Source organism: Erpetoichthys calabaricus, chromosome 7 (assembly GCF_900747795.2).
Source record: "Erpetoichthys calabaricus chromosome 7, fErpCal1.3, whole genome shotgun sequence".
In the NCBI taxonomy this organism is placed as follows: Eukaryota; Metazoa; Chordata; class Cladistia; order Polypteriformes; family Polypteridae; genus Erpetoichthys; species Erpetoichthys calabaricus.
Genome location: NC_041400.2, coordinates 48,598,412 through 48,612,752, shown reverse-complemented (window position 1 = coordinate 48,612,752; position 14,341 = coordinate 48,598,412). Strand labels below are relative to the sequence as shown.

General features: G+C 35.6%; 1 protein-coding gene across 1 annotated transcript in view; it reads left to right on the top strand.

The window, feature by feature from the left end:
* Positions 1 to 14,341, top strand: part of arsk (arylsulfatase family, member K) — an 81,857-nt gene that overhangs the window by 38,442 nt on the left and 29,074 nt on the right. The window contains exons 6-7 of the mRNA XM_028804762.2: positions 2,252 to 2,476; positions 3,733 to 3,948. Of these exons, the coding sequence (XP_028660595.1) occupies positions 2,252 to 2,476; positions 3,733 to 3,948 (441 nt within the window). The remainder of the gene's footprint in view (positions 1 to 2,251; positions 2,477 to 3,732; positions 3,949 to 14,341) is intronic.

Genomic DNA, 14,341 nt, shown 5'->3' with positions numbered 1-14,341 from the left:
ATTGCTACAAATCACAATGCCATATTGGTATGAAACTCTAAAATTAGATTTGCCTCATCATAAAGTGGATTTGAATAAATTTCTACCAATGGGAAACTAGAACTTACTAATTAATTTTACTCACTTAAACACAGCGTCCTTAGTTATTCTCTTTTAACCATTTTCTGAACAAAAAAAGCAACTAGGCATGTGTTATAGAAAAACCCATACTTTGTTGTGTTTCATTGTTGCTTTGCTATACGCATATTTTACCTTCTCTTGTAATGCTGAAAACAATATGCTGCACAAAGTGCATGACGTTGAGTGCTGATTCTCCCTATTTGTTATTACATTTACATGACAGGGCAGGGGGTTCTAGCTTGGGGTTCTGAGCCATGTGTATATTATTATATGATAGCGGAGGGTTGGAGTCCTCTTGAATCTACCAGCGCTGATGGTACCAGCCCACCTTAAGCACTGCCCGCAATATCAAACAAGTACCACCATACTGTCACTTTCTTGGTCCGGCATCCAAATCTCACTGCATAAGTTACTGTATATAAAATATAACACGACAAGGATCTCCACGACCCTTCTCAGGATAAACAGGTTAGGAAAACAGGTGATCAATGAAAAATATTGTAACATCACTGGCAAGTTTCATTAACCAGGGGATCAGTCACCCACAGTATTAGCTGACTTTCCATCATACAAATGAATGACTTCAGGAGGACACTTTTACAGGAGCAAAAAGGCCAAAGTTGCAAAAGAATCCAACTTGTGTGGCCATATTAAGAGTTAGTGAGCTACCTAAAACAACAATGTAAAGAGTGAGAAACCAAGGGCACTCTGAGTCTGTGAGTTCCACAGTGGTGCAGTGCTACAGAAATATGTAACACTGTTCCCATTCAAAATTTGTGTACAATGCACATATCAGTATACCCTCCCTCAGACAAAGTGCATTTCTGTTAAACTACTATAGCACATGAATCTCACACACCTTCTGCTGCGAATGGGGAGGGACACAAGATTTTTAAAAAAGTGATGGCAGTAGTTTGATGCTTCGAGGAAATTTCTCCAAATGTTTGAAGCAAATCAACAAATGTTATTTGCATCAATGATGTGTACAGCCAGTCTGCAATGGATGATATCATCGACTGTTGGCTTAAACTTATTAAACATAAAAGCAAACACCAGGCCTTCTGGAACAATGTGATATGGACAGATGAATCAAAGATAGACTTGTTTGGCGCAAACTGAACACAGCATTTCAGGAGAAGACCCTCATACCAAAAAAGGAAATGTTATTGTTTGGGGTTGCTTTGGTGTCGGAGGGCCTGGGGAACTTGCAGTCATCAAGTCAACTATGAATTCTGCATCATATCAAATTGTACTTGGAGAGAATGTAATGATATGTCCCTGAAAGTTAACGTTAAACCAGAAATGGACCCTTTAACACTATAACAATCCAAAGCACACTAGTAAATCCACCAAGGAATGGTTCAGAAAGAGGAAGTGGAAGGTTATGGCCTAGTCAAAGCCCTGATTTTTGAATCCCATTGAAATGATGTAGGGGGATTTGAAATTGGAAGTGCATGTAAGAAACCCCACAAACATCTTGCAGATGAAGAAATTTTGCATGGTTGAGTGATTATAAATATCAGAGTGTCAATGTCAGAGACTAATGGGTAGTTATGAAAAAAAACCTATAAGAAGTCATTTCTGCTGAAGAGGGTAATACTATCTTTTGAGGCTAAAGGTTTACTTACTTTTCCCCAGTAAGACTTTACATCTGTTGACAGTTTTGTTGAATTCCTGTTTTTATTTCACCTTTATTCATATGCACTGCTTAAATGAAAAGCTACTGCTTGTCTCTTCAAATATGTTGAAAAAATCAACAATTTGCTTGAAGTGTGCTTACTTTTTCACATGACTTTATATGTTGCGAATTCATTTATGTCAATCATTTGAAACTGTATTGCTGACTGTGTATGTTTAAACCTATTGGTCCCTTTATGTGTACACATTATGTCTTTAGTAATTTTTAAAGTTTTTAATTGTATTTTACCTTTGCACTTATTACAGTGCTCTGAACCTGCACTCCGTGAAGAGTACTTTACAAAAATAAACTAAATTGAATAGAATTGTTGCTGTTCATAGCTTATATTTTGTTTTCTCAAGGATTCAATAAGAATACTTTTTTTTTAGGAACTAATACACAAAAGTGATATACATTACTCAGAAAAACAAATGTATTTTTTATTTTTCTCAGGTGAGATTCTGTCCGCTCTTTATGACACAAATCTTCTCAATGAAACCATTCTGATTTTTACATCCGATCATGGAGAGCTTGCTCTTGAACACCAACAGTTTTATAAAATGAGCATGTATGAAGGGAGTTCTCACATTCCATTCCTTATCATGGGACCAAATGTGAAAGCTGGCCAGCAGATTTCTAATCCTGTTTCTCTGGTAGATGTTTACCCAACTGTGCTAGGTAAGAACATAACACAACAAATGGGTAAAATTCTGTATTCTGTATGCAAAATTAATTTATTAGGCTTTACACTGTGTTATTGAGCCAGAAAAACATTTTTTATCATAAACAGTTTAGCTTTGAGTCAAAGCAGAATTTATTATTACAATTTATGAGGAAGGTAGAATCTTGTTATCAACACAGTGTTAATGGTCTCAGTAACAACATTTTAGGTTGTTCATCTTCTCCATCATCTGGACCTGCTAAACTAAACTACTGACCCTGCTATTCATGTGGAAAAGTATGGTCTCTGGCACTGATACAAATGTCTACACTATATCTTGGCAAAAAGTTTAATGAACCAGGACAATTATTAATGAACAATCTGTCCAACTTAGCAAAAAATATTTTCAGCATTATAAAGGGAGTGTAATGATGGCATGGTAGTTAGTTTTGCTGCCTTTCAAACCACAATCCCAGGTGTTAATCACAGCTGAGTTTCTGTCTGTGTGGAGTTTACATAGTCTCATCAAGTTTACATTACTTTTCTCCAAATACTTCCTACTGCATACAAAGGAGGTCAGAGCAGGTTAGGTTGTTGGGAATATATAATGTACAATATATAAAATTAAAGTAAAGAAGTGAACTTAGCTAGAATTGTTTTTAATGTTGATCACATACAATTTATTTAAGCAAACCAGTTGTAAAAATTAAAACAGATGATTTCTCTTGAAAGTCTATTTTTAACCTTCAACTAAATAATTTTGGAGCCAGGTGCTATAAGAAAAGACCTGAGTTGAGCATAGTGAAGAGAAAGCAAAGCACTTTTTATTACTGTAACATCAACCTTCAATAATGTCTTGCACTCTCAGATGGTCAAGTAAACCTATCAACTTTAAGCTCTTTTCGTTTTTCTTTGCTTTCACATTTTGTGCACATTTTATTGGTATGTTCTTTTATTTTCTATATGATAGTGTTAGCTGTTCTGATTTATTTAAACATAATTTCTGAAGACCTTTTAATTATAGCTGTTCTCACTCAATGCAATTCAGAGTTTTCTTAAATGCACATGACTTACCCTCATATGATGGCATATCTTGTTGAAATTTATAAAGAGAATTTTTTTGTGATTTATTTTTACCATTGAAAGAAAAGTTATGTTCTTAGCATTTTGCCCTTACCTTGATTGCTTTATTGTTTTATTTGTCTTAATTTTTCTCAGTCTCATTTTGTATCTCATGTGAAGTTTTAGACTTATATGTCTATTTCTTTTACAGATATTGCAGAAATTGCTTGCCCTTGTAATTTAAGTGGATACTCGTTACTACCCTTTCTTACTCGTGAGTATCAAGCTAGGAGCAATCTACATCCCGAATGGGTCCTCAGTGAGTTCCATGGAAGTGATGCCAATGCCTCTACCTATATGATAAGGACTAGCTCTTGGAAACTCATTGCTTATGCTGATGGTTCATCTGTGCCTTCACAGCTTTTTGGTAAGTATCAATAAATCACAATCTGCCATAGAAAGTTAAAGGAAAATATAAATTGAATTACTTATCAAAAACCTTAAGAACTGCAGTATTATCACGCTGTGAATAGTGTTGTTAATTTTAAGGCAGTATAACCAGTGAACCCATTTTTAAAATGACTACATATATAATTCCTTCTTGAGCTCAGGTATGGTAAAAATGCCCTATTAAATACACTGATATGGCCCTGAAGTACAAGCATCAAAAAAGTAGAAGTGGCATGTATTCAGTATGAGAGGAGACAGCTGGCACATACAAAATATGGGAGCAAAATATGGGAATGTGTTGTGTGGCAGTCTTAAGGTGTGGTATGCGCAAACAGCTAGAAGTTACAATTATGGTAAACTGAGTAATTACCACATCTACAAATGTAACCTCTCCAGTTACACAGCTCTCAGATAATCAGTTGACTTTGCCCCTAGTCATCTACCCCATAATTTAAAAATTTTCAGATTCCTAGGAGCATCTCCCTTCTTATAAGATAAACTGGTCAAAATCTGCTGTCCTGCCTCTAACCAATCTCTGTAAACATTGTTTCTTTCCTCCTCCTATTTGTTTAGTTACTTTAAGTACTTAGAATACCATTGCTCTAAATTTTTGCCAAGTTCCCAATAATGTGAGAGATGCAGTGACTTCCTGGTTACCTTTGTATTTCTGGCCCAGGCTAGCTATTATAGAAATTAATATTCTTTCCCAACTCAGTTTTGTTAGCGCAGTGCTTCTTTTTCTTCCTCCAATTAAGTATATGACTAATGTTAGGGTGCTCAAATCTAACTCCTTATTGGACAAAAAATGCCCTGCTATATCCCTGCTATTAAATGTTCCTCATTAATTTACAGCAAGAATGAGGATGGCATTTCCCTGTCAAATCTTAAGCTATACCACTGAGCTCTACATTGTGCACAATCTGGTATTGAATGTCCCCTTCAGTATCAAAACCATTGGAGTTAAATAGTGTATCCCTGAATTCTATTCCCATTCTCGCATTTTCTGCTGTTAAACTCAGGTCCTGATCCTCAAATATGAATCCAAATTCAGGTATGGTTACTGTTTATATTCCACACCATATACCTAGGGATCTTTCCTGTCCATGAAAATCTTCTAACACCATTTCTCTCTTCTTCTGGGAATTGTTCTTTGTTCTTTATTAATTTCATCTTTTCAGAATACCTGTCATTGAGGCTTAACAGAGCTTCTGGCCATTTCTTTGACAAGTAATCAGGCATGACACATTTAGTCCATGTGCAGGTGTCCCTTGATCTTCACCGCAGTACTGACCCTTAGTTTTTTACCCCCTTGATGGGGTTGGTCCAGTGATACTTGTCACTTACTGGTTCACTCAGACTTCTCTTTTGCTTTCATTTAGAAATATGAGCTCTGCAGGGCTGGTTCAGAGTTTTGGGGAGGGTTAGGTGCTGTGGCGTGCTAGGCATAGTGTTGTTATTTTATTGTATGTCAAAATCTGTCAGCTGTATCTTTAAAATGTTGGCTTTTTATATTTTTCATTAAAGATTTGATCTTAAAAAACAACTGATTTCTTGAGCTATTTGTTCGTGCCATACTGCACAATTGTAAATTGTTCAGGAATGGTTTGAGGAGCATGATGAAGAGTTCAAGGTGTTCCTCTGGCCTCCAAATCTCAGACCAATCAAGCATCTGTGGGATATGCTGGTACAAGTCCAATCAGCAGTGGTTCCACCTTGCAACTTACAAAAATTAGATGATTTGCTGCTAATGTCCTGATGCCATACATCATATCACAAGACACCTTCAGGGGTCTTGTAGAGTCCATGTCTTGATGAGGTGAAGATGTTTCAGTGGTATATAGAGGGGCAACAACACATTAGGCAGATAGTAATAATGTTTTGGCTCATCTGGGTATGCACCAGTGATAACACTTATCTTTAGTTCTGGCTCCTGACTTATGCTTATTGACTCACTCTAATCTTCAGTCAAGTGCATGGGTGCAAAAAATGAATGGATTATCAACTTTTTATTTAATTTTTTGACAAAATCATAAAATATGTTAATATTCAGTTACTCATTGTTATGACAGCCATTGCAAAGGGTCCATAAATAAGAATTTCAGCAGTTCAGTGGTGGGCAGGATAGGCTGTAAGGATGAATGCAGTTATCAGCCTGAATCAAATTAATGTAGAGAGTACTTAAGGAAAAAATTGAAAACATATTCTACTTACAGCCTGTAATTTTAGCCAAGAAACCCTTTATGAATCTTCCACTGTAAAATTACATTTAATACATGTTATCAGAACTTTAAAATCAGACCTTTATTCCAACAAAGCAATCATGTCTCTGAAATATATATAATTGACTTGTTTACATAATACAGCCTTTAAAACACTCCCCATTCTTTGTAATGTTCCTGAATTGCTTGTTTGGATCCATTATGTACTCTTAAAGTGGCCATACAAAATAAATACTATCAGTCAGTCACTTTCTAACCCACTTATTCCTGAACAGGGTTGCGAGGGTCTGCTGGAGCCTATCCCAGCTAGCATAGGGCGCAAGGCAGGAACAAACCTTGGACAAGGCACCAATCCATTACAGTGTGAACAAACACACACACACTAGGGCCAGGTTAGGATAGCCAGTTCACCTAACCTGCATGTCTTTGGACTATGGGAGGAAAGAGGAGCACCCAGAGGAAGCCCACACAGACACAGGGAGAACATGAAAACTCAATGCAGGGATGACCCAGGATGCAAACCCAGTTTTCCTTGCTGCATGGCAACAGCGCAACCACTGTACCACCATGCCACCCATAATAAGTACTGCAGTCTTGAAAAAGGTGATAACTTGATATCCAATAAAGCATCATAGTGCTCTGAAGTTGGTGAAGCATGTTTCACTGACTGCCGCTGAATCCTTGCTTCCACGTTATCGACAAATACCCTTACCTCCATTCCAAACATATCCACATTAGATTAATTAGTGACTTTGAATTAGCTCTGTATAACTGAATGTGGGTGTGAGTGTTCCTGCGCCCTACAATGGACTGGCATTCCAGTAAGGTCCTTCATAGTGCCTGCAGTAATAGAATAAGTGAGCTGAGAAACTGCACAGATGGATATTAATGTCCAGAAATGTCCATAAGCATGTGCCTACTCCCTGGTGTAGCCTATTTGCTTTTACTGCCCTTTTATTATCTCCTGCTGGTCGTTCTCTGCATTTTAAAGATACTTTTTCACAGAGTGCAGATTCAGATTATTAGATGTACAATAAAAACACTTTTTAATTTTTCTCATGGATATATTTAATATTTCAAAGCATTTTACATGTTTATATTTCATAATTGATATTATAACTTCCCTGGAGATTCCACAAGAGTCTAGAGTTCATAAAACGGGATAAAATAAGCAATAGATAATCAAGTCAGAGAAATAACTAATATAAGTATCTGGCCTGGGCTATGAATAAATGTCAAATTACACTACATTTTTATTGGTAAATGGAGACCTGCAACAATCTTTGGTAGATTCTGAAATTTTAACAAATAGCCTAGACATGCATGTACAGTATATTTATTACTGTTTACCCTTTGGCTGTACTTACTTAACATGAAAGCTCCCACTAGCCGCTAACCCCTGCTAAGAATAGAAGGCACCTTACTGGTCCCCTGTTTGACTGCTCATTTGAACTGAGCCTTAGCTTTGTGATTCAATGATGCCTTTCCAGATGTTCTGTTAAGTTAAAAATTTCACATATAATGTGTTATTCATTACATATATAAATATAGTAGAAACAGCATGTTCAATAGGTAAATATGATTTCTCGTTCTTATTGTGATGATTGTGCCCAGCTTCCTTTTCACAGCATATAAAATATCTGTGTGTGTGGGCGTGTGTGTGTGTGTGTGTGTGCATGTGTGGGTGGGTGTGTGTGTGTGTGTCACAACCATTGTATATCTTCTACATGTACAAGAAACCTCTTTGGAGTTATCCTATGACTAAGATCAAGAGTATTTACCACCGATACTTATTAATTGCTGCACCTCAGCAGGCATGCTTAAATTCATTGCTTTAGTTTTTCTTTTTGCCAAAAATGATTTTGTACCACCTGTTGTTATACTAGCTTTGTTGGCATTAAATTATAACACAAACAAACACACTTAAGGGTGTGTGTGTAGAGTAACCTAACAGTTTGAACTGCTTTTCAAACTGAGAAGTATCACACTGTTTTGGAAAAATGTGCATAGTGTGAATGTATTATTATAACACAATCTCTCCACACATTCCAAAATACAACAGAGCAGCAGTTCAACCCAGCAGCATTTGGAACAAGACAGGAAGCATCCTGGCTAAGATCCAAGCTATCACTGGACACATCCCCACATATATAATTTCAGCATTATAAAATTCGATCTACTCTTAAGTGTGTGTGAAAATAGTGTGTATGGGCAGTGCAAAATGGGGGGCTGGTTTGGCGGGGGCTGCAGATTGGGTAGCCACAATTGCCTCATTCAGTGTTATGTGGTATGGAATTTCTACCCTCGAGACATTTATCAAATTTACATATTCTTAGCTTAGTAATTTGTAATGAAGTAATGGAATTCTAATTAAGTCATTAGCTGTGATGTGATTATAATAATTTAAACTGTAACAGTTACACTACTTCATTACTACAAAATGTAATTAAATTAAAGTAACATTTTTCTTTGTACTGCATCACCCATAACTCTTATAAAATTGGCCATTAGCACAAAGTTAATACATAAACTAACAAACACCCATCATCTACACCCTTCCTACCATCACAGATGGAAGGATCAAGACCCTTGTTGCTTAAATCCATCTTTCATCTGCATGTGTTCCTTGCCTTATAGTTCCAAGTGAAATAAACACGGAAAAGGATGCCATTTGCACAAATGTTTGAGATTTATTTCTAAGGCATTCCTAGATTCACGTCCTTGTTTAGGACTACAGAAACCTGAAACAATCCGAGTCTTGAAAATGTTTAATCCCTCTCAAGGTCACTAAGGCTAATGCCTATAAAGATGAAAAGTATAAATCAGCTCAGGATGGATTATCAGTCGATGACTGGGCGCACTTGTGTACATAACGAGTTTCTCTTTTTATTGGCCAGTTTGTATCTCTGTTTCACATTTTCCACTTAAATAGTCAGGAAATATTAACTTATCCTGCAAAAGAAATAAAAATAAGCACTGAAGAGTATGAGAAGTGTTTACGGGAGAGATTATTTTTTATTATAGCAGATTTGGACATTTGTTTTCAGTTTGCCCTAACCTAGTTATAAAAGTATAAAATCATAATCCCAGTGAGTAATAATTGGCCTGCAGTTTGACTAGGAGGCTATGTTGAAATGTTGTTTTCTATGTAAAGCTCATTATGATTGGGTGTTAGGGTATGATAGCTTAGGTACTATTTTTTAAAAATTTCCTTATACAGTTTTTATCTTCAGATCTTCTAAAGATTTAAATGGGTTTTATTTACATCCCTATTAATGAATAAAATCAATATTATTTCCTGGTTAGCCTTGGTGCATTTGGAGCAGCAGATTTTTTTATTTTATTTTTATTTTTTTAAACATAAACTGAAGATTTTTGCCGTAGATGCAGGTCCTATTGATGTCAGAGTAATTAAAAACATTTCACCTTTAGTGTTTGTCCAGATGGATTGCTTTCATGTTAAAAATTACATCTTTGTTGTTGATAGTCCTATGCCATTTGTCATTCTTGGTTGCATTTGGATTATGAAACATAAATTACAGACTGATTGGGTAACCAGGGTAATTGAAATTTGCAGTTAGTTTTGTTTTAAAAAATGTTGAAAATAAGAAAACAGGTGATTTATTGTAATACAAATTACATTATATATGAAAATAAAAAAAGAAGCCTCTGTGCTCAATTGGAAGATTTTAGCTTTTCAATATTACATTGTATGGAGGTATGAAGTGTTTGAATTGAATGCTGAATAATTTAATCTGCATTTCTAAAAAGTAATGTTGCAGCTTTTGCTACTGATTGTATGTATACGTACAGCAGCTCATGTGTGAATAAGATGCATACTTACTATTACTACTCAGGACTGTTTCCATAACTCTATTTGTAATTATAGCCTACAGGAATTTATAAATCTGGATCTGGAGATGATACGCCTGGATAGGGTGCCTGCACTAATTGTATGTTTAAATACTTAATATGCTATTGAGGTGTAGTTGTGTTAAATTGATTTGGTATCTGAATACCAGTGGTGATAAGAACTCTAGAAGGTTTCAGTACTGAGCCTATTTGAGAGACTACAAGTGCCTAGGAACTAGTGCTGGGCGGTATACCAGTTCATACCGAAAACCGTTTTTTTTTTTTTTTTTTTATGATATGGATTTTTCTTATACCGCAACACCGATTTAAATTGCCTAAATGACGTTCAGAACGTGGCACTGCGGGAAACTGTTCAAGTGGGGACCTTTTTCACTGCTACACCGCTAAACACAGATTTGTTGCACTAGGGCTCTTTTTCACTGCTACACCACCAAATAGGTAGCGGTAGCATAGGTATTGCGCGGTGAAAATGGACAGAGAACATTCCGAAACTGAAGCCGACGATAAAGTTGAACATGATGAACAGAAGAACTTTTGCCGAAAAAAAGGAGTCACGTCCGTCGCCTGGAGATACTTTAGTTTTAAAAGGTCAGATGTGTAAATACTGTTTCTATTCTACTGGATAATACTGCAAGCCAAGTTGTACTTGTTTTATTTGTTTTCAATACAGTGTAATGTACTTGGGTACTGTGTAATAGTGTGACGACATGTTGACTTTATTCTCGACATTTCCACTTTAATCTTGACGCTTATGACGAGAATAAAGTCGACATGTTGACTTTATTCTCGACATTTCTACTTTATTCTTGCCGTTTATGTCAAGATTAAAGTCGACATGTTGACTTTATTCTCGTAATGTGTCATTAAAGTAGAACATTGTAAACTAAACTTCATCGTAAAATGAATATTTAATTTACTAGATTTTCTCAAACCCCATCATAAGTTATATAGCACATTAAATGCTTTGTGTTAAGTGATTCTTAAACTGACTTCTTCTTGCACTAAGAGGAGGCGCCGGCAGCAACCGCCGCACAGAATACATTCACTTCATGATCTTCCTGCTCTCTGAACATTTAGAATGCTAAGATAAATACTTAATATAATTTTCATGGTGAAATGCATTAAAGCATGCATTAATCATAAGGGGGCACGGCGGCATGCCTGCCTTGCATTTGCATGTTTTTCTGGTGGGTTTACTCGGCGTGCTTCAGTTTCCTTTCAAAGTCATGTAGAATGTGGGGTTTTGTTGTGCTATATTGACCCTGCTAGTGTATGTTTTGCTTGTATTCATCCTGCGATGTGCTGGCGACTCGTTCAGAGATGGGCGCAACTCTGAATGGATGGCATAATTAAACATGTATAACGAAGATATTTTTAAAGTTCTGAACACTCCGTGGGCTAAGTTTATAACTAGTTTTAATTTCACAAAGACGTTTATCGTGTGGTGATTGGTTATGTGGTGAAAGAAAAAGGAAGGATAGGAACTGGGGTTTTGGTACGTCAGATAGAGACAGCATGCATGCAATAAAGAAAGCCCGCTCAGAAGAACATGCATTGAATTCTGTGTTCGTGTCTCCGACCAGCAGATCACAAACCCAACATTTACACAATATTTAAGTTAAACCTGTGCGATAGCTATTCATACATCCAGTTTTTTGGAGCCTCGTCACACCTGCCATAAAGTTCTCTACACTGAACATACACCTGGGGACCCCTTACTGCGAAGGAGCAGCACTACCGCCTCACTACCATGCATGTGTAATACCTGCTTTAATGCATTTTATCATGAAAATGATATCAAGTATTTATCTTAGCATTCTAAATTTTCAGAAAGCAGGAATATCATGAAGTGAATGGATTCTGTATGGTGATCGCTGTCTTCTCTTTGTGCGGAGGAAGTCAGTTTAAGAAGCGTAGTGATTAACCACTGGGTCGGGGAACGTAACACAAAGCATTTAATGTGCTGCATTAATTTATGACTGGGTAAATTAAGTAATTGATTAAACATTGATTTTAGGAAGAAGTTTAGTTTACGACATTCTACTTTAATTATGAAGTAAACTATGAGAATAAAGTGGAAATGTCGACTTTAATCTCAACATAAACGGCGAGAATAAAGTGGAAATGTCGACTTTATTCTCGCCGTTTATGTCGAGATTAAAGTGGAAATGTTGACTTTGTTCTCAACATATAGTTTGTTTTTTTCTTCCCAGTATAGCTTAGCTTGAAGCAAGGTCCATATTAATGCAGTTTGCCTAAATGATGGTTCAGTTGGTAAAGATGTCATCACCAAGTTGCACTTGTTTTATTTTATTTTAATTTGGTGAATACTGTGTAATGCACCTGGGCTTGAAGTCTTGAAGTAATAGTGCAACTATCAGTAATAATACTATTATTTATTTTATTTTTATTATTTATTAGTTTAAATATTATGCAGTTTAATGATGATAACGTTGTTTAAAAAGTCACTTTAACGTGTCAGTGGACAGAGATTGATAACATTAACAGAAAGTGTAGTTGGTTTACAAAAAATATTTAGTATTTATTCCTTTTCTAAGACATATTCGGTGCAATACAATTTTTGACAAGCACTTCTGGATATTTTACTAAGTCTAAATGCCTCTTTGTATGGTTGAAAATATGTTGTCAAAATTAGAGTTTGTTTTTGCAAAATTTGTTCAATTAAAAGGTTCTATATTTTGACTGCATCTGTCATGCAATGTGATACCTTCTCCATTAGTGCCACCCCCTTGAAAACTATCACTTATTGGGGTAAAGCAAAGCTGTATTAATACTTGTGTGCACATTAAAATGTTTTTTTTGTACAATGTACAATACTCTTGACAGTGGAATAGGTTATTCTTAGCCAGTAATTGCAGTGGAAAATGTGGTTAACATCCACTCATGCATGGGGAAAAAAATACCGTCGAATACCGTGAAACCGGGATAATTTAGAAAAGTACCGTGATATAGAATTTTGGTCATACCGCCCACCCCTACTAGGAACTGTCTTTCTATAGTTATGATGTATATGGTATTTAACATTTTAAGTGAAAGTACCATGGAAGTACATATGTTTGCACATGCAGGTTTTATTAAAATTTTAATAGTTTTATTCATCCTCGTCCAATTAATTGTTTCTTGGTCCTTGTTTAAAAATCTGTATCTTAAGATGGAAATATTTCCCAAATACTTGCGCCCATTGACATGTCTGATATCAACAAATGGGCAATATTTTGCATTAGCTCAATTTTGGCTTCTAGATTTTCAACCGTGCACAGTTGTAAAATGGTAGTATATACTGATGACATTTAGAATTTTTTTAAAATATGTATGAACACATCTCTCATGTTAGGGAGGTTCTTTCTAGTCTAGGCACTCTATCTATTTATTTGTAATATCTGATAAGTGTAGGTTTCATAAGAATGTAGTGTTATATCTGTGTTAATTAATTGCTTGCACTGGTTAAAGTATAGATCCTACTAAAGTTGCAGGCAGTAGTTATTTGGAAGAAGCAAAACGTAATTAAACAGCTGAAGAGATTTGTTGGATTTGCTAACTGCTATAGACAGTTGATTAAGAACGTTAGTGGTGTAATATCTCAGATTACTTCACTTACCAAGAAATTACTTTTGAAGAATTTAAGGTGCCATTTAAATCCTATTCAATATGCTGACATCCAGGTATTTCTCAGGCTTTTGAATTATAAGTGGATGCATTAGACTTGGACGTTAGCGCAATAATCTCCCAGAAATTTCCAGACAAAAGTAAACTAAAGTTCTTTGCTAATTTTCTAGAAAATTGTTACCAGCAGAACAAAATTATGATTTAAGAAAAAATAATTATTTACCGTAAAATTAGCAGTAGAAGAATGAAAGAATTGGTTAGAGGGAGCTGAATGCTTTTTCTAAATCTTGATCTTAAAGACTCAAGGGTGCATCTACTAGATGCTTACTGGAAGGCATTGAATACTTATGCTATCAGTTATTGTCTGTTTTACATTTGTAACTATTTTACATCACTTTGCAGATATCTGTTTTCACTTTGACATTAAAGAGTCTTTTTCTGCAGTAACATGTGAAAACTTCCAAGGGGAGGATAACTTTTCATAGGCAATGAATATAATTTTCTGAAATCACTTATTTCAGACAGAGAATCAAAATCTATAGCCAGATTTTCAATATACTTCTCTAATAAAATGGCTATTACAGTAAAACAGTAAACTTAATATCAGGGTGACTGAATTAGTATTATTACACAAGCACAAAATCAAACCTT